The sequence below is a fragment of the Leuciscus leuciscus genome, assembly GCF_965113295.1.
Source record: "Leuciscus leuciscus genome assembly, chromosome: 3".
NCBI classification, from domain to species: domain Eukaryota; kingdom Metazoa; phylum Chordata; class Actinopteri; order Cypriniformes; family Leuciscidae; genus Leuciscus; species Leuciscus leuciscus.
Window position 1 is genome coordinate 12886295 of NC_138727.1, and position 21024 is coordinate 12907318.

General features: G+C 36.3%; 1 protein-coding gene and 2 long non-coding RNA genes across 3 annotated transcripts; 2 read left to right on the plus strand and 1 right to left on the minus strand.

Annotated features, from left to right (window-relative positions):
• The first annotated feature begins 1016 nt into the window (after positions 1 to 1016).
• Positions 1017 to 9583, plus strand: LOC309495900 (uncharacterized protein). The gene is made up of 5 exons (XM_082165848.1): positions 1017 to 7111; positions 7248 to 7634; positions 7825 to 7992; positions 8526 to 8569; positions 8662 to 9583. The coding sequence occupies exons 1-5, from the start codon at positions 7075 to 7077 to the stop codon at positions 8770 to 8772; spliced, it is 747 nt and encodes a 248-aa protein (XP_082021974.1). The 5' UTR covers positions 1017 to 7074; the 3' UTR covers positions 8773 to 9583.
• Positions 9584 to 11365: 1782 nt separating this feature from the next.
• Positions 11366 to 19589, plus strand: LOC309495915. The gene is made up of 3 exons (XR_014204871.1): positions 11366 to 11662; positions 11805 to 13182; positions 19220 to 19589. It is a non-coding gene; the product is annotated as an uncharacterized lncRNA (long non-coding RNA).
• LOC309495918 lies at positions 14867 to 15913 on the minus strand. Its single transcript, XR_014204878.1, has 3 exons — positions 15820 to 15913; positions 15677 to 15742; positions 14867 to 15595 (listed from the first exon to the last, which is right to left on the minus strand). It is a non-coding gene; the product is annotated as an uncharacterized lncRNA (long non-coding RNA).
• Positions 19590 to 21024: the final 1435 nt, after the last annotated feature.

Genomic DNA, 21024 nt, shown 5'->3' on the forward strand with positions numbered 1-21024 from the left:
CTACATACCATAAATTAGTGCTAAGCGGTTTAGAAACACTGTGAATTATTTATTTCAGACCAGTGATTGAGAGCCTGTATCAAACTGCCAAAGTCACGTGATTTCAGAAAACGAGGCTTTGTTACATCATAACTGTTTTGAAATTTCATAGGTTCGCTGCCTGGGGCGCTCTCTGACTGTAAAAGTCTTAAACCCATGAGCCAGTGTAAGCAATAAGACAATTCACTCCAATACCTCCTACCATACTCTCCCTTACTTACTTTTTTGTTGACAGGATATCCCTCATTCAAGCCATGGAGGAGGCCTGTGACCTAATTGATGCAGTGTCTGTGCAAGGATGGACCTGCCTTTCAAAAAAAGATTCTTCCCTCGCTGTCTTTTTTTCCAATTCATGCTCCACAAATGTTTTTGTTTATTCTATTTAGATTGTGACAAACATTTGTTGTGATTTTCAGTGCAAAATGCAGCCTTTGGAAATGCATGGATGTATTGACTGATTTCACAATGTGGAGAGAAACAAATATTTGCATCACTGTTCAATACTGTTCTTGTGTGTTGTGTTTGGTCAATATATTCATATATTTTACTCTATGTCTTTAAAAAAAATCTAAATCAAAGCCTCACTATATAATTAGAAAAGTAGAAATGTTACATGTGTTAAAGATTGAGCACAGCAGTGTGTAAATGGTTAAAACAATCAGATTATATGAACCATGTGTTTGCCGGTGTCAAAATGGTTTTGTTAAATTAATGCACTTTCTGTAAAGCTGCTTTGAAACAATATGTATTGTGAAAAGCACTATACAAATAAATTTGAATTGAATTAAAGTTTGGAATGAAGTGTTTTGCAAAAGATCTGTGTTCTGCTTGTGTGTGGATGTTTGAAATGTGTGCAGTGTTTTGCCAAAATGAGCCTTGTTTATAAAAGTGTTGCATAAGTAGGCTACTCGTAAAAAACTGTAATATTTAATGGTAATAACAGGGGTCATCAGCTTCAAACACTTCGAAACAGTGAATAATTTTGCGAAGCAATTGGTTCAACTGATTCAAAGCTCCGAAAAGCTTCGTTTCTCCCATCACAGCAACAGCATGTTTAAACCTCATGGACATTTATTCTTCAAATACTTGTATGTATCATTCACATTAAGGATTCGGACGCAGTAGAGCAATTTTGAGTTGTGTTTACTAATTGTCTGTAGAGTTTAGCGCCAACCCCTAATTAAACACACCTGAAACAGCTATAAAGAGGTTTGTTCGACTTGAAGCGCCGCTGCGCACACGCGGGTGACCCCTGCTGGTCAGAACTTAGTACTCCAACAACAACAACAAAACAAAAAAACATTGCAAATGTTTTATTGAAAGTAAAATCCAACCAATGCAATTAACCAATCATCTAATAAGATTTAATATCTGTATGTGTCTTTTAGCAATTTTCAGGGCTTGTTTTGTTTGTTCCATGGATGGATCAGCTAAATAGGCAAAAAAGATACTCTTAACTAGTATTATTCCTTTTAAAGGTACTATGACATGCTGCTTTTTGGATGCTTTTATATATGCCTTAATGGTCCCCTAATACTGTATCTGAAGTCTCTTTCCCGAAATTCAGCCTTGGTGCAGAATTACAGCAACTACGAGCCAGTCCCACAATGAGCTTTCCGGACTTGCCATTTCTCTGTCTGTGCTGGAGCTTTAAATGCTAATGAGGAGGAGAGAGGCGTGGCAAGGTGGAGGGTGGGGGCGTGGCCTTGACCAGCTGGCGGCCACGGTACCATGCGCTAATGTTTACATTGGATGTATTGCAAAGGCTCATAGACATGCAGTCGTTCAAGCTTTCCAGTTTGACCCAGAATCTGATCTGGATACAGAAGCACCTGAAAAAGTTTCAACTCAGCGGCTACAGCACGAATGGATATGTACTTTAGTTGGTTTGTTTATGTATGATGTTACAGTTATTATCATGTAGATAATGCTAGCTTACATTGTTGGCTTTTTATGTTGCTCTGATTTGCTATCGTTCTAAAGCTGTATTAGCATCTATATCTAAATCTATACCCTGGTTTGCAGAGGCACACATTGCGCGCGCCATAACACCAACAGCAGAACGGTTATCCAAATAACAAAGAAGTGTACAACACTCGCATTACAGTGTGTATATTCACACACATACTTGATGCTATCTATCTTTACATTAGCAACAGCAACTGGGCTGTTAGCTGCAGAGCTAATGTTACAGCCACATTCTAAGGGTAACAAGCTAGGTAACCATATACAGTAAAGCAACACAATTATATAGTATTAGTTGACTTACTTGTCCGAGGTTTGTAGCTGAGCCAAGGAGAGTTGGTACTGATCCAGGCTTTATTTTCAGACGTTCAGCAAGGCCAGCTTTGTATTGGCCCAAGTTGAAGAAACAGTCATTGGTGAAATGTTTGGCGCAGACATACAAAACTTTGGGAAGGGTTGTAGGTGCATTTCCAGAGAAAATAAAATGTACCCACTGGTTCTTCAGAGGCTCAGATGAAGGAACTAAAAAAAGACTTTTGTGTTCATTTGTAGGCCTACATCCAAACACTGAGCAACTGCCATGCTTCCCTCGTTTGCAAGCCATGATGCCTCTCGAGGAAATAACAATTTTCTATGCGGGCAAAGCAGAGAAAGGGGCGGTAACCTTTCCCCGCATGACGACATATAGGGAAGATTCCAGATTGGCCCATCTGAGCTTTCATTTTCTCAAAGGCGGAGCAGGATACCCAATTACCCAGGGCTTGATTTACACCTATCGCCATTTCTAGCCACTGGGGGACCATAGGCAGGCTAGGGGAACTCATATAAATGTTAAAAAAAATCTCATAAAGTGAAATTTTCATGCCATGGGACCTTTAATTATACTAATGCCTAATTAAAACAATTACAAAATACAAATGTATAAAACTGATAAGAGATCTATGGAGGCAGATTAGTCTCAATTATAATTCACGCAGACAATTTTACATGCATGAAACCTAATTCACGTACACACACAAAAAATCACAAAAAGCAATTCACATGCGCACAATACAATTATATATTCATAAAATACATTTCACAAATGCAAAACACAATTCGTAGATATACAACTGTAGACAAAAACCTTTGAATGTTTAAAATGTACGAGTTTATCCTTGAATGTGAATGTCATTCACGTGTGAATCGCCTTGTGTGTGTGTGTGTGTGTGTGTGTGTGTGTGTGTGTGTGTGTGTGTTTGAGACTTTCCTCCTACACAGATCAGTCCAGAGCCGTTGAACATAAACATTTATTTTTAGTATTGATGGATTTTCATGTCCTTACCACATATTCAACTGATGATAATGTATGTAATGACGTGCATATATAGGATACATCTGTTTTTTTTAAAGATGCATATATTATGTGGTTTTATTGTTTCAGATTTCCGAGACAGATGATATATGAAGTTGCAGACAACCAGTACTGTGATCTTACCATTCCCACTGTAATTCTTTCAAAACAGTCATGCTGCAAGCCATCCATTTTGACAGTTGTTTCAACAAGAGGTTGAGAGTGATGCATTGTTAATGTATTAATTTGTCTCCTGCGGGATATATGTATGAATAGTCTAGGAATAAAGCCCTGCTATGCATGCATTATTAAATGTTCTTGTCAGAATTAAAAGATTCAAAGACATAGTTACATTTGATGTACACGTTTTATTCATTTGAATGTTTCCGAATCCTTTGGGAATAAAATATAGCCTATATAAAATTACTTGATTATGATTAATGTTCCTGTTATATATGAAGATCATGAACTGACAATCTTAAGTATGAAGCACAACATACAGAGAAATATACGTCTCTTCCAGTGTTGTGAGATCCAGTCAGAGTCTTCTTTGCTTTTAAAGTATATAAATATAAGTGCAATACATAAAGTGAAAAGTTAACAAATGAATTGTGTTCAATCCAATCGTCACTAGACCTCTCTGTTAGGACATATCAGATTTTGGTCTGATATTTAAAACAGTAAAAACCTATAGTACAAGAGGTGCAGACAGAGGACGTGGGAGATAGTGATGGTATTTGTATAGAGTTTACTGAGTAATCTTGCATAATCTTAATTGCCTCTCTATGATGAGTATACCTTTGTCTGATCAGCATAAAATCAGATTTGCCTATTTTACTAGGAAAAGTCAAATTAATGCTTCACAACATTGTCATGTGACACAAAAAACCTTGAGATGACAATACAGCACAAAACATAAGGAAATGAATGTTGAATATATTGGTAACACTTTACAAAAAGGTTCATTATTTAACATGAATTAATGTATTAACTAACCATGACCAATACATTTGTTGCTGTGTTTGTTAATCTTTGTTAGAGGTGCTCTAAGCGATGTCACATGTTTTTTAGGCCAAACATTTTTTTGTCACATACAGCAAACATCTCCTCACCATCCGCTAGTAACCTGTCCCCTGAACACACTGTAAAAAAAAAAAAAACGCAGTCTCTGCTGACACCACAGGCTCCACAAACGGCAACAAAAACAAACTGGGCTAACCCGCACCACGAAACATAACAAACTGTTCCAGCCAATAACCGACAAGAAGGAATTGGGATGGGGTTTGGGGAGTTAGTGCACGGATGAGGAGGAGGGAGGGTCTAGCTAGCCTCTGTTTTGTTTGACAACACTTTAAACGTCAACAAGAAGTGACGTCACCAAACATCACTTAGAGCACCTTAAACGTTAGTTAAAAATACAGCTGTTCATTGTTAGTTCACAGTGCATTAACTTATGTTAACAAGATTTTAATGAAGTATTAGTAAATGTTGAAATAACATTAACAAAAATTAACAAAGGCTTTATACCTGCAGTTCATTATTAGTTTGTTAACTAATGAAACGTTATTGTAAAGTTACCAATTAAAACATTAATACAAAAAAATTAAGTATAAAAGAGAATAAAGCAAAAACAATCATAGGCAATCATAACCAATCACATTGTCTCCCCCACCGCACGTTTTAGGGGGTCTGTTAAAAGTCAATGGGCTCAGGGGAGGCACGAGACAAGGCAGTAATTTTACCTGCTGGTGTCATTGTTGGACAGTGTTACTTTGGAAAAACGAGTGATTTATATAGTTTTTAATGTCACATTTTGTAATATTTGTGTTGTTTTATTTTTGTAATATGGATTATTTTCTCATATTTTTTGAGGAGGCACTGCCTCCCTTGCTTACTTGGAGGAAAAGCCCCTGATATATAGCCTAGACACATACTATGACCCTGATGCAAACTTGTCATCTTTCTGTGAAATTCGCCATTTTGAATCCAAAAGAGGTCATTTGTGTGATTCGTGTAGGGGGAGGATTCTGTGTGTGCGACTGCTTTCAAACACTTCACATTTGTGCGTGTGGCACAAAGGCAAGCGTTTATATTTCCAATTTGTTTTTGAGGATTGCCAATCACAGGCATCTCTGTTGAAAGCAATGGCCAATCAGAGGTGTTTACTGTAGGTAAGTCAGAATCCACTCTGAACTAGTTTTTGTTTAACCCAAGTTCACTTACTGCGTTCTACATGCTTAAGAGATTCGTTGTGCAGTGTGTAGTTAGATGCATTGATTATAACAGGAGTTTTCACCGGAGTGAGCTCAGTCAGTTGTGCTATAAAGGGAGCGTTCTTTGCTCGCTTTCTGTATACAATCCATTCACAATTTGAAGAAAAGTTTTGTTTGTCATTCTTTCAAGAGGACCAACGTTCACATATAGTGCAAAGTTTCAGGAGAGGCAAACACATTTAATAATGCGAGTGAAGCCGCTAAATTGTTCCGCTAGTCACTCCTGAAAGTGCTATGATTCACAGTAATATGATAACTGATGTCAAATTAAACACTGATGTGCATAAAGGCCCAGTTTCACAGACAGGGCTTAGATTAAGCCAGGATTAGGCCTTAGTTCAATTAGGGCATTTAAGTGGCTTTTATAAATGTGCATTATAAAACATTACTGGTGTGCATCTTGAGACAATACAATGGAACTGGCATATTTTAAGATATGTTAGTGCAAATTCCTTTCAGTGAAAGAGAATCAGCCTATTCTCTCTGTAGTTGAATCCAGCCGTAGTCAAATAGATATTGCACATAGATGCACAGTGATCATAAGAACTATTATTGCGCATCTAAATTAAACATTTGTGGAAACCAAAGCCAGTTAATATGAAATTACACAATCTTCACTATGCATTCACAGCTATGACAAAGAACATGTGTGGATTGGGGTCTTTGAAAAGACCCACCACTAATGCACACTTGCACAGGCTGAAGTCTGGAACGCACAAAGACAAGCAGAGTGACGAAAACAGTGAAGTCCCGTTTATAATAAGCACTCTTGAACTGTGCTCGTGCCAATCAAATTCGAGGAATAAATACTGTATATTAACTGACATTAATTGTTTCTTTTATAGCAGAGAGTGCATTTTTATAGCAATGAAAACGATATAAAAACTGTTTTACGGCAGTAGAGCATAAACTGCTTTAAGCAAGCTACACAAAACCACATAGGCCTGTAATAGAAACATTTATGCTTGGTGAGAGATGAACTAGAAGATAATGAACTGTTTATCTCAGATAATGCATTCATGTGCATGCAGAGTGGTTGTTCTGAACGAAAAGGTTGTGTGTTTCCTGTTTTGTTACATTTTTTATTATTTTCTTTATAAGACACACAACTATTAATCAAAGAACCTCATGAATTTGACTCTGGGCCCAGTGATTCTCAATCTGCTCACAATCTCACTGTGTCCTATACCTGATTCAACAACTGGAACTACATGGCCTGAATTGTGAATGAGAATTTTGATTTGCAAGGTCAGTTTACATTTTCACAACAAATGCTCTTCTGGAAAAAATGTATGAAACGTATTGCTTGATTCAGCCAAATTAGGAAACTGGTGACTGTTCTAATTTCAATACAAACCTCTTTGTCTCAAGGTATTTAAACTTTCCATTGACGTGAATAAATCAGATAAGAGCTGATGTCTGTAAGACCCTCGCAGTGTCAGTTATTCGCAATCTCTCTCTGAGATGGAGAGGTCAAGAAATGCTTTCATCGTGCTTTTATGTAAGAAAGATTATACTATTTTTTATATTTTATTTAGATTGCTTTTTTTCCCAAAGCAAGTCAATGTCAGTACTTATGTATGGAAGCACATAATGCAATTTTAAATGCTTTAAATAGTTATTTTGCTGTTTTACAGGTGTTTTGTTGTTCAGTCAGAACAGAATCTATGGAGCAGAAGAGGAGATGAAAGTCAGACCAGGAGACAACATCACTCTCTACTGTGATCGCTCTGTAACTATTGGTTTCCGCTTTGTATGGATAAGAAACTGCTCTCATGAAAATCAACCCTCTCTCGTAATAGATTCTAGGGAGAATTGGAATCTAGAGACATTTCAGCATTTCAACCTTATCTACAACCACTCCAGTAATTCTCATGATCTACATATTACTAACATCAGTGCCTCTGATCTGGGACTGTATTACTGTGCAGAAGTAGAGAATAAGGTAAATTATGAAAAAGGCATCATCTCCTCATCTGAAGTGTACTATTATGGAAACCGAACAACTCGTCTTTCTCTTGCAGGTAAAAAAATAAAATAAAATAAAAATTAATCAAAAGAAATCTGTTAACTGTTAATTTATTATTATTATTATTATTATTATGTAAGTCTGTAGAACTTTCACTTTACTTTTCTCTTGAAAAGAAACTAAAAGAGTATATGAGTATGAGTTTAGAGTCTCCTGTAAAAATGACATGCTTATGTTTCTTTAAGAGTCAGTGTCTCCTCATGCTGAGCAGTTCAACATCACCTCCACTCTTCCTCTATCAGACTGTGTTCTCTGCCGGACGCTGCTGTTCAGTGTGTGTCCGGTGTGTGTTCTCCTCTCCTCACTCCTGTCCTCCATGTGTGTGTACTGCCTCTGTCGGGCTCAAACTGCAGGTATCTTTTAACACTTTTTTTTAAAAATGATTTTCCCGATATAAAACCTAATTTCTTTGGTCAGAATTCAAAGCTAAAAACAAAATTTAAAGGAAGTCATTTAAAAAAAGGCTGTGACTCTTGTGTGGTATACAACAGTAAATACTCTATCAAAGTATTTTGATTTTGCATATGTTCTGTCAGAAAATAATGTATGGTCCCAGTTATCAAAGTTCTAAAGTTTTTTTTTTTCTGTTTTTTATTTCTTTACGTTGAGCTTCTTCAATTTTAAGATTTAAAGTTTGTTATTGGCTTAATGTGAGCTTTTTTGGGAAGGAACATGAAGCTGATTCTGATATGAAAGTTCTGTGTCTCATATTTAATGATAATATAGGTTAATATAATATTTATATAATCAGAAATGACTAATTATAAAGAAAGCTGCATACAGCAGTAGCATTTATGTGTTTACACGATACTGACATTTTTATGTATAGCACGTTTTTATTTATTTATAATATTTTCTAACTGGAATATTTTCACACGATCTTTAGGTTCTGAGCAGAGTGCAGAGATACTCACAGCAAATTTTATTAAGGTATCTATATTGTTTCAGTAATTAGTTTTAAGCTTTGCCTTGGTAAAGACAATAGTTTATATTGTTTCATGTGCATCTCCAATTCATTTCAGGGGGATCCAGAGAGACATCAGTGTGAGACGAGTAAAACTGGAAAGATCTGCCTCCACACTGAAGTCTCTTATAGACTGCTGACATCTTCATATCCCTATGCCAAGATGTGATTATATTTGCTCAGTTTAAACAACTTGCTGAAATCTTGCTGCTTTCTATTACTCACTCTTTTTGTACACAGCAATGTCAGCTATGATTTCTGAACTTGCTTTTTCTCAAGCATGCTTTCACCACATTTACATGCACACACATGCAACAAACTTGCAGCACATTTTTATATACAAACACAATTATGCACGATACACAACACATTCACAATAAAAAAATAAAAAAACTTTGTTGCCACTAAAAACATCATTAATTAGATTTATTTTATTGGAATGAACAAAATAATAATAACAACAATAATAAAACAGGCTTCAAATATATATATATATATATATATATATATAATATATATTTGTCAATATGTCCTTCTGTGCCATTAAAAAAAAGCAAACTTTTAAAGTGAGTAACAGCAACTTAATGCAGATCTCAATTTGCCTTTTTTAGATCAGAATCATAATTAGCCTACTTTGTTTGTCATAGAAGGGACCACAAAAGTAGGACTTAACTCCACATCCATTTTCCTCACACCTATGAAAATAACAAATATATAGGCTACATTAACATGGATAAAATGGGCATCTTTTGTGCAACAAAATGTAGATCAACAGGATGCTCAAATGGGTTTCCTGTGTGCATTTGTTTCCTGTGTGCATCTCACTCTTTCTCTCTTAGTACCAACCACAAATGTTTCCACTTGACCCTTTAAACAGCCATGCCTTAGTGTTGTTGTCTGTCAGTTATATGTTTCTGTTCAGTGAATAATAACCTCAAATATTTTTCTGTAGGCTGAAAATTTGATATATTATTATTTGATCTAAATCATTTTAGTGAACTGCAACAATAAAAAAATAAGTAAGCGAAGAGATGGTTGATATTGTTGTTTATTCCTTCATATTATCATTTATAATTTTTTGTTTCTATATTAATTGTTTAATGTTGTATACACAATAATAAATGCACAGTTTTTTCGGTAGATAAAAATAAGTCAATAGAAGAGGAAATAATTATAAAAGGATATATCAAAACTCACAGGCTCCATCTGGTCTTTCAGGTGCACCCAGTTATTTCTCCTTATTAAAATGTTTTAATAAATAATGAATCCACAAAGAAATAATGATGAAAAAATGTCAAATGCTTTCAAAATCAATAGCCTAATAAAAGCAGTTTTTATTCTACAAGTTGCAGGTATTATATGGAAAGTGGGGAGAGTGGGTTTGCCAGATTGTTCATTATATATAATGAATAGTTTTTGTGTCTAATTGGTCCAGCTGTTACTGAGGATTGTTCTTGTCGCCTAGAAACTGTGACAGCTGCCGTTGATGAGTCACAGTAACGTTTGTGTTAGACTCTTTTAAAAGTTAAATATTAAACTGTCTGAAAACAAAACAGGGTTAAAAAAACTTTATAAATATGTTCACCATGGTCCATTTCTGTATATAATAAACATTATAAACTACATATAATCACATCTTGGTAAGAAATAAATCAACATTTGAACCGCTTTAAAGTTTTTATTATTATTTGGATGCAGGATGCAGCCTCTGAATTGAGACGCAGCAGCACACTTCAGAATCTCAAAAAAAGCAGGTCATTCTTTTATGAGTACTATGAATTCGGACATACTACTTTTGTCACATCCTGTTTTTTTTTTGTTTTTTTTCTTCTTCTATTATCTTAGGGAAGTATGTGATTTCTGATGCAACCATAGTCTTTGTCACGTTTTGTGTGTTGTTAGTTGTTCGAGACTCAGTTCACATTTATTTTAGCTTTTTATAAGCTGCACTTTGATTTTCAACCCCTTCTTGTAATGTTAGAATGCAAATAAATAAATAAAAATGTATTGTAAAATTTTACTTTCTAACTTTTAAGTTAGTCAGTGACTGTTAGAGATTGTTTCAAATTCCTGTTCTTTTTTTCAATAAAACATTATTTATTTATTTTTCTATCACAGAGATCTTAAGAACTATGAATTGCTCATGTATTAAAATAAAACATTTGTGGTTACCAAAGCCAGGTAATATGAAATTACACAATCTTCACAGTATCACAGCTATGACAAAAAAAAAGGTCACAAAAAAACCCCACCACTAATAATGCACAGTTGAAGTGATATAACAGTGTATATGTTTGAATGTATATTCCTTGTTCCAATCAATTTTGAGGGATTAACAATTTGAACAATGTATATTAACTGTATATTAATTTGACTCTGGCCCATGCAGCATTTTGATTTGCAAGGTCAGTTAACGAATTCCTCAATAAATGATCTTTTGGAAGAAATATGAGCAGTTGCTTAATAAACTCAAATTAAAGGAAACTGGTGACTGGTTGACACAGCTCTTTTTTTTTTCTTTTAAAAAAAAATCTAATTCCAAACCCCTTCATCTCAAGGCATTAAAACTTTCCATTGATGTTAAACCAATCTGTATAACCTCACTGATGGAAAGGTCAAGACTTGCTTCATTGTGCTTATGTAAGAAAAAATATACTATTTCATATTTTATTTAGACTGCTATTTTTTAGATTTCCTTTTTCAAAGCCAATGTTAGTACTTTTTGTATGGAAGTACATAATGTAATTTTAAATGTTTTATAAAGTTATTTTGCACTTGTACAGGTGTTTTATCATTGTATGGATAAGAAACAGCTCTCATGAAAATCAACCCTCTTTCGTAATAGATTTACAGAAATGGTATCTATATTTCAGCATTTAAGCTTTGTCCACAACCGCTCCAGTAATTCTCATGATCTACATATTACTAACATCAGTGTCTCTGATCTGGGACTGTATTACTGTGCAGAAATAGAGCATAAGCTGAAGATGAAAAAGGCACCCTCTCCTCATCTGAAGTGTACTATTTTGGAAACCAAACAACTCGTCTCCCTTTTGCAGGTAAGACACATTTCTGCTATAGTTCTTATGTCATTGCTTGATTAATTCTGGAAAACTTTACCTTTCTCTGTGAAGAAGCAATATGATCAGAACAGAAATATTTTCATCAGCATTATTACTATGTTTATTGTAGCCTATATAGAGCAAGTGACTTCCTCTTCTGGACTCTCGAACATCACCTCCACACTTCCTCTATCAGACTGTGTTCTCTGCTGGACGCTGCTGTTCAGTGTGTGTCCGGTGTGTGTTCTCCTCTCCTCACTCCTGTCCTCCATCTGTGTGTACTGCCTCTGTCAGAGGAAAACTACAGGTATCTCGTTCACTGTTCATTTCCTTGACATATTTATTATGATTTTCCAATATAAAACCTAATGTCTGTAAGGGAACTAGGATCAATATAACTCAAAGGGTGATTGAATTACAGTGAATAAGAACCTAATTAATATGCAAATAATTCCGAATTAATATTTAACACTATCAACTATTCGTCCACCGGTAAATTGAGATTAGTGTATTTTATCAGTTCTGGACAGAATATTATCCCGTTGCCTACGCGGTAAAAATATCATACAATTATTATCACTGATATGAGCAAGGTTGGTAACGTTAACTTAGCTGCTAACAAGATCTACAGTTTAAGGCAGTAGCCTAACTTGTAAGCACACAGCACAAGACACTTGTATGTAAAATCAACTAATACTTTATTGAACTACTCTTATACACACAAACTAACGAAAACACACAGACATTCAATCATTCAAACAGTGACAAAGAAAAGTGATGTTATTAACGGAGTGTGAATGGAGTCCCAAATGTCTAGCGTTAGACACTATTTCTTGACCGCAACCTGAGAGAATCAATCTACTAGCACTTTAATCTTAGTACGTTTGCTTAATAAGATTTAGATTTGCACCAGTTCTGCAAGAATTAGGAGATTGTGTACTTGTGCGTTCCCTTCCGCGACGAAGTTGCTGGAGGGAATCTCTGGCAGTCGGTCGATGATGCGTCCTTGCGGGTTGCTATGCAACAGAGTTTTCTTTGACGAAGTTCAACGAAGGCTCTTACGGAAGAGTTGATTAGTTTTGAGTGAGCTCTTGGTGGTTTGAAGAGTATGTAAGCGTACACGCTGGACGATGGAAAGGTCCGCACAAATCAAAGCAAGAGCAAAAGTCACTGCAAGAGCAAGGCAAAAAGCAACGCAGAGCTGCTTGTCATTTGGTTATAAGCGTGTCCATCCGACCCGTCCTTCCGCGTGTGTCAGCCAATCAGATATTGTCTTGGGCGGGACCTCCAGTTCTTGCCTCTCTTATACTGTCTATGGTTCTTGCATGTAATTAGCATAATGTCCACATGGTCGCGTGTGCCCAAACTCATGCGAGTTTAGTTAAACGCTTTAATAAGACAACTTTATAGTTTAAATATGGTGCATCCTACAAACATCTACTTTTTAATCAAAATTCTAGAAATCATTTACCCATCAAGTAGGTACCAAAATAAAATTTCCCTAAAGAATTGACTAAGTTTACTAAGAATCAGAATCAGAAAGAGCTTTATTGCCAAGTGTGCTTGCACCCACAAGGAATTTTTCTTGGTACTGAAGCTTCCAGTGCACATATACAAATACAACAAGAAACATAGTAATACAAATTCTAAGAATAATATATATATATATAAAAATAAAAATAGTATAAAAGTAAAAAAAGGGGTCACAGTTGGGTTTAGTCTGAATAAACATTTACAGATTATGAACATATTTACAGTATTTTGAGTATAGTATGAATAATATAAGTATAAATATCACCTGAGTTAGAGAATATTACACTAGACAGTGGGAGTCTAGTGCATACAGATTATGAACATATTTACAGTATTTTGAGTAGTATGAATAATATAAATATAAATATCACCTGAGTTAGAGAATATTGCACTAGACAGTGGGAGTATTACACTTACAGGCATATGCCTTGTGTTTTTGTCAAACAGCGACCCCTAGAGTCGCTGTGGAATACTTGCACTGTCGTAAATATATTGTATTATAACGTTTTTACATGATTGCAGCTAAATCACAAGTAAATAGTCTATATGCTGAGTCCCAATTCGCATACTATCCGTCCTAAATAGTATGCGAAACTAGAATTAGTACGTCCCAAATCGTAGTATGTTGAAATGAGTATTCCAAAGATTCCCGGATGGTCTACTATTTCCGGTTAGAATTCGAAGTGCAGATCAATGCACACTCTAACGGCTAATATTGCCCACAACCCATTGCGTGCGGGAGGGAGGAGCTTTGTGGTGATGTAAAGGTAGTCGGATGCAGCAACGGAGATGCTCCCTCAGTTTTTAAGTGTAAGAATTCAAATGTTTAACCCTAATTAAAGTTATATTTTATTGTCTCGTAATATTAATGGGTTTATGTTGTGCCAATAAAGCACCGTGTTTATCTTGTAGGGTCCGATGAAGATACTGAGCGCCTCATTGGGGTTATCAGGCTATAAAACAATAAATAAAAAGGCTCTAGTACAGTGTCATGCAAGTGTCTTTTTTATGTATTTCTTTTGATGTTTCTGCCTGACTTATTTGTAGTAATACTGTGGCTGTACAAATGTTAACTTTATCAGTCCAACCAAAGAAACAGGGTTACTACACTTTTACTATAGTAAAAGCATGGTTCATTTTCATCTGGGTATTTTTAAGTATTATACATAAGTATAAGATTAAGTATAAAATACGTTAAACAATAGTTACACTATAAACTTTAAATATTTTAACTCAGAAAATAAGTAGCTTTCGTTACACATTTGCACATGAACGTCAGAACCAGCCGCCTCACACACGACCTGCGTTTGGTTGATCTACGACGACGCCCTGCTTCACTCCTACATTTGGTAAAACACATTGTAAATGTATTGTGGAAAAAAAGATGGGAATAGTAAATAAAATTATATTGGATATATAAGAATGAATGAAATGTAAAATGTTTTGTTAACAGTCGTGGTGTGCGTAACTAGGCAACCACGTTCTCGTTTTCGTTGCATGACGTCATCGAAGTATGTCCCAGAACGTGCATACTCTTTTGCTACACACTCAAAAGTATGTACTTTTTCATCACAAAAAAAGTACATACTTTTAGGTCGTAGTATAAGTAGGCGAATTGGGACTCAGCCATAGTCTAGGCCTACTGTATAATTTAATTTGTGTTGTTTTTATTGGAATGTAAATAATGCCAGATAACATCAATTAAGTTAAATGTATGTTACCAAGGGGTACCGTTCCTTTAAACCAGGGGGGAGGGGACAAAAATAATAACTACATTGTACTCACAAAAATAAGCAGATTTATTGACACAAACCAATAGGACAATACATATGTCAAATCAAAGAAAAGAAAATACATTGTAGAACAAAAAAACTCATTCCCCCTCGAAGGATATTAATGACCAGCCAACCTCCTATGAACCCCAATACAATCCCAATTTTGTCACACAAAACAACTCAAAATAAACAAACAAAGTAAATGACACAAACAGAAATAATATTAATTGCAAGTAAACCATACTCAAACCAACACACAAAAAAAGAAATTCCACTGCAAGCTTAAATCTCATGCAAATAAATAGTTAATGTGCTTTAAAGCATCAGTATAGTACAGAGAGTACAAGAGTTGGCTGGCAACACGAGGCTGGGAAGTGACATACAAACAAGAAAAAAAAAAAGGAAAACACCCCACTAGCCAGTACGAGTCACAACATCCATACACATTGCGCTGGAGGCATACAGCGCGCACATATCGGTACTGGCTAGATGGGGAAATCAAAACAAAAACTCACGAGGAACAGCGATCAACTAAACCTGCAACACAGCCACTAATCCTGGACTAACTTCCAAGATAGAAACGGGCGTGACCAACGGCCTACAAATCCACACCGTTTGGCGTCTATATTAAAAACAATTCCCTAATTAAATAAAAAAGTCTTAATAAATATGAAACACAGCAATCACTATTTATTTAGCCTACCTGCTCACCAAACCGTTCATGCACAAACCAACATGGACCTGTCACCGGACCGCACAATGTTTGTGTCTGCATTAAAAACATCTAATTCAGTGAAAAAAGCTTTGTAAATATAAAACAAAAGTGTCAACATTTGCTTGGCCTACCTTCTCAACCAGACCACGCCTGTGCACCAACACACAAGGAACGGCTACCAAACAGCACAATTCCATACAACAGATTGGACTTCCTCTCTAGGCCTCCCTAGAGGTGCCTGCTTAACTTAATCACTGTTAAAAAAGGACAACACTTAAGGTGTTTGGGGTCATTTTGACCCCAAACTTTTAAAGAGCAATTGCATAAGGAAATATAATTTTTTATATGGAAAACTATATATCTTTTTTTTAATTTACTTCTAAACTATCCATTTATGCTGTGTTTTTGTGAAAATTTTGAAGTTTTTTACCTATTTACTGCACAAATACATAACTAGGCCATAAATTGGCTCATGAAAAATGATTTTTAAAAGAAAAAATCACTTAAATGATGATCATAATTAAATATAAATAGTTTCTGGACATTGCTCTATGTGTTAGGGATAGAACACTGCCATCTAAAGGTTAGTTGAAAAACTTTATTTCTTATAGGAAAGGAATTAAAGTGCAATGGCCAAAGATATCCAATAGAGGGCCATAGAGAATCATTCATTCAACAAGCTTGTTCCATGTTGCATATGTGACATGTGTGTGTTTGTGTGTGTTTGTGTGTGTGTGTGTATGAGATAGAAAGTTCGTTCCACTTTGGGTTTATGCTCTAGGACCAGACCTTGATTTAAATGTAATTTTTTTTTAGATTTATGCCAGTTTTGTTTATTTTATTTGCCAATTTCTAAAAAAATACTCTCTGTTGCAGTGACATACATGTGTGTGTTTGTGTGTGTTTGTGTGTGTTTGTGTGTGTGTGTGTATGAGATAGAAAGTTCGTTCCACTTTGGGTTTATGCTCTAGGACCAGACCTTGATTTAAATGTAATTTTTTTTTAGATTTATGCCAGTTTTGTTTATTTTATTTGCCAATTTCTATAAAAATACTCACTGTTGCAGTGACATACATGTGTGTGTTTGTGTGTGTTTGTGTGTGTGTGTGTATGAGATAGAAAGTTCGTTCCACTTTGGGTTTATGCTCTAGGACCAGACCTTGATTTAAATGTAATTTCTTTTAGATTTATGCCAGTTTTGTTTATTTTATTTGCCAATTTCTGTAAAAATGCTCTCTGTTGCAAACACATATGTTTGTTTATGTGTTTGTGTGTGTGTGTGTGTGTGTGTATGAGATAGAAAGTTCGCTCTACTTTTTATTTATGCTCTAGGACCAGACCTTGGTTTCTATGTAGAAATTTTCAGATTTATAATGGATTTACTTTTATTTTTTTGACAAATAAAATAAAAAAAGTCATTTTTTTCATTTTCCCATTCATTTTCAATGTGGGGTCATTTTGACCCCAAACACCTTAAAAGGTAAAACATTTTTTACACACCTTTAGAACAACCAAATCAAGCCCAGTTTTTTTGTGCATGTTTAGATAGATTATTTAGGAGAAGTCACAGAGTTTCATGCCCCTGAGATGAAGTTAACACTTTTAAAAAATGAAGGAAAAATCCATTGGGGTCTGTATGACCCCAAACACTGATTAAAGGTTGTTAAATACCCTCTACCTACCTGGCCACGCCCTCCACTAATTACCATCTCACCGGCTACATGTACGTCGCATTATTTCATAACATTGGCCGTTATGATGTCATTAGACATGATTATTGCAATTTATCATAATAGTTTGCAAATTGTGCTCGTTTACACTATTTACAATCTCTACGTTAGGCTTATTTATGATAATTATGTGAGATATTGAAAGCTGTTCTCATGATAATCGCAGGAATCAACGTCAACAGCGTCGTCTGATATCCCTCAGGACTATGTGATAAATACACCTCACAACACCTCGGCAAACTAATTCGTGAGGCATAGCTATCTGATTTATCAAAACGATTCCATTTACACCTGGTCACATAAATGTATTTTTGCGAAACGGATTTAAATTCGATCTTCAATTCTCGCGCTATATGCAGATTTAATGGAGTGCACGTCACCGAAAGCAACAGATATGAGCTGCATTTTATAGATCATCAGCTAAAATTTCAAAATCAAAGACAGCAATAAGAGAGAGCAGTAACAGCCATGGTAAGATCATTTCGTTTCTTTACTTTTAATGATGAAGATTGTGTGTTAAGCGTCTGCGACTTACTTTCACTTTGATTTGCGATAGTTTGCACGTTGGCTTGATGCAGTTGCTCATCTGCGGTGATGCGTGTTCCAGCGCGTCGTCATATCTGGATATAACATATAGCCTGTACAATGCTCTCACACGTTTTTACAAATTTTTTTTTTTAGCATTTTGGGGAGGAGTACAATTTACATAATGTGGTTTCAAAAACCATATGCATTTACACTTGTCCAGTTTCGTCTGGAATGCGTCTCAGATCTCCTCCTGAAGTGGTTTGAGGGATCGGATTCAAATCCGTCTCAAATGCGTTTCGGAGGGCATTTAAACCTGGACTTTTCACGATCGGATAGCTATCCGATCTGAGAAAATGCATGAAGTGGCCAGGTGTAAACAACCCCCATGACAAAAACATATGCACGAAAGTCGAAAACAAACGCTGGTTGGCCTCTCACGTCCAAATTTGACGAAGTGGTGGGGGAAGTGACGTATGCCGTAAAGCAGTCGAATTTTGTAGTTCTTTTTGTGCTCTGGTTACTACCCGAACCCCGAAGTTACATAGTGCCAGTAAAAGTGATACAGACCCTGTCAGGCTATGGCAGACGTGTCATTCAACCTATTGTAAGTTGATGTACCATCACAAGGATCTTGGAAATATATTATGATTATTGAAAAGTTACATAGTCTTGCTTTAAGTGTTCAGAAGGGAAATGGCCTGTGGAAAGAAACTGTTCCTGTGCCTGGATGTTCTTGTGGCCAGTGATCTGTGTCGCCGTCCTGACGGTAACAGTTCAAACAGGGGGTGTCCAGGGTGAGTGGAGTCTGTGATGATTTTACCTGCTCTCTTCCTCACTCTGGAAGAGTACAGGTCCTGGAGGGTTGGCAAGGGGGCACCAATAATCCTCTCTGCAGTCCGGACTGTCCGTTGTAGTCTCCTGATGTCCGATTTGGTAGCTGAACCAAACCAGACAGTGATGGAAGTGCTTAAAACAGACTCAATGACGGCTGAGTAGAACTGGATCAGCAGCTCCTGTGGCAGATTGAACTTCTTCAGCTGGCGAAGGAAGTACAGTCTCTGCTGGGCCTTTTTCACAATGGAGTCAATGTGATTTGCCCACTTCAGGTCCTGAGAGATGGTAGAGCCCAGGAACCTGAATGACTCCACTGCTTCCACAGTGCTGTTCATGATGGTGAGAGGGGGGAGTGCTGGGGATTTTCTCCTGAAATCCACAATCATCTCCACTGTTTTGAGCGTGTTCAGCTCAAGGTTGTTATAGCTGCACCAGACAGCAGCTATAAGGAAGTTACTATGGATTTAGCTGTGATAAATGTTTAACACACAAAATTAACTTGGGTAATATAAAGCATACATAATACTTAGGATATACATATATGAGGCAACTTCTGGTGATTAGTTCCTATAACTGAGGTAGAAAACCCTACGAATATACTGTAATTACGATTAAACACACAGAAAGAACTCCACAGGTTATATAAAACATACATGATACTTAAGATATATGTGAAGTAAACGCTGGTGATCAATTCAGTTTATTGGAAGCAATTTAGAGACCGTTGTTTGTTAGAAACCACGAGTAGGTTCATTTCAGTCACTTGGTTTTGGAGACAAAAGTCTCTGGAATTTACAGCTACAAGGCAAGGCAAGGCAAGGCAAGGCAAGGCAAGGCAAGGCAAGTTTATTTATATAGCACATGTTTCATACACAATGGCAATTCAAAGTGCTTTACATAGAAGAAATTAAAATAATAAAAAGAAATAAGAATAATTAAAACAGTTTAGAAAAATAAAATACAGTACAGTACAGTACAGTACAGTACAAACAGTCGGACGAACAGCGGCACAGTGCTCATTCAGTAAATGCATAGCTAAACAGAAGTGTTTACAGAACATGCAGTGTCTCTACAGAAAAGAGGTGTCCCTGGTTTAAGTTCTGTGGTGATTCCGGGCCATGGGAACGCCTTAGCACCCTTCGTTTCCTGATAAGGCTGTGGATTTATGCATTGGGGTCACCACAGGGTTTCTTGGCCATTTGGTCTTAAAGGGTTTGTTCACCCAAAAATGAAAATTCTGTCAGTAATTACTCACCCTCATGTTGTTCCAAGCCCGTAAGACTTTCGTTCATCTTCGAACACAAATTAAGATATTTTTTTATAAAATCTGAGAGCTGTCTCACTCCTCCAAAGGCTTCTATGGGATCGAAACTTGCCGGCCCAGAAACGTTAGTAAAGACATCATTAAAATAGTCCAAGTGACTACAGTGGCTCAACCATAAGTTTATCAAGCGACGAGAATACTTTTTGTGTGCAAAAAAACAACAAAAATAACGACTTTATTCAACTATTCATTTTCTTCTGTGTGGGCCTGAGTGAATTCACGTAGTGTAACAGCGCAGCACTTCTGGGTTGTACGTCACCACGTAGGCTCACTATTGGCCGACGCTGGTCATGTGCGTGATGCGTGAGCCTACGTGGTTCATTCCTACTGACCGCCAGAGGCAGTGAAAGCACTAGTGGATCCTGGTGTTGTGTAACGTAGGACTGTAATCTCCCAGTCGACTAGTCGATTTATTGGTCGATACGTTCTGGCTCGACCAAAATTCTGATTGGTCGATTTTTTGCTGTGTTAATTTCAACAGGTGGAAAGCACTAATTGCTAATGGGGGGTGTTTTCTGGAGACAGATTGAAGAAAGTACTAGAAGGCCTTGGTCTGGTGGTTTGCTGAATATTTATTTAATTGTGAGCGTTTAATTTACAGTCAGTCCTACTCTACCATGTCAAAGTTATCGGCAGTGTGGCAGCATTTTACAAAAATAGATAACGGAAAAAAGTCGAATCCAAAGTTTGCAAGCAACAGTTTGCATATCACAGCTCGACTACAAACATGGCATATCACCTAAAAACGGTAAGCTAACTTGTCTGTTGTGCACATTTATTTCTAGTATTATTTATTGGATTTGGGCACTTTATTATTTTTATTATTTTTGGAGCCTAATGCATAATTGCACTGTGTAGGCCTATTTGTTTTGAGCCAATATGCTTTATTTTTCAGCTATGCACTTTATTTAGTTTCTGCT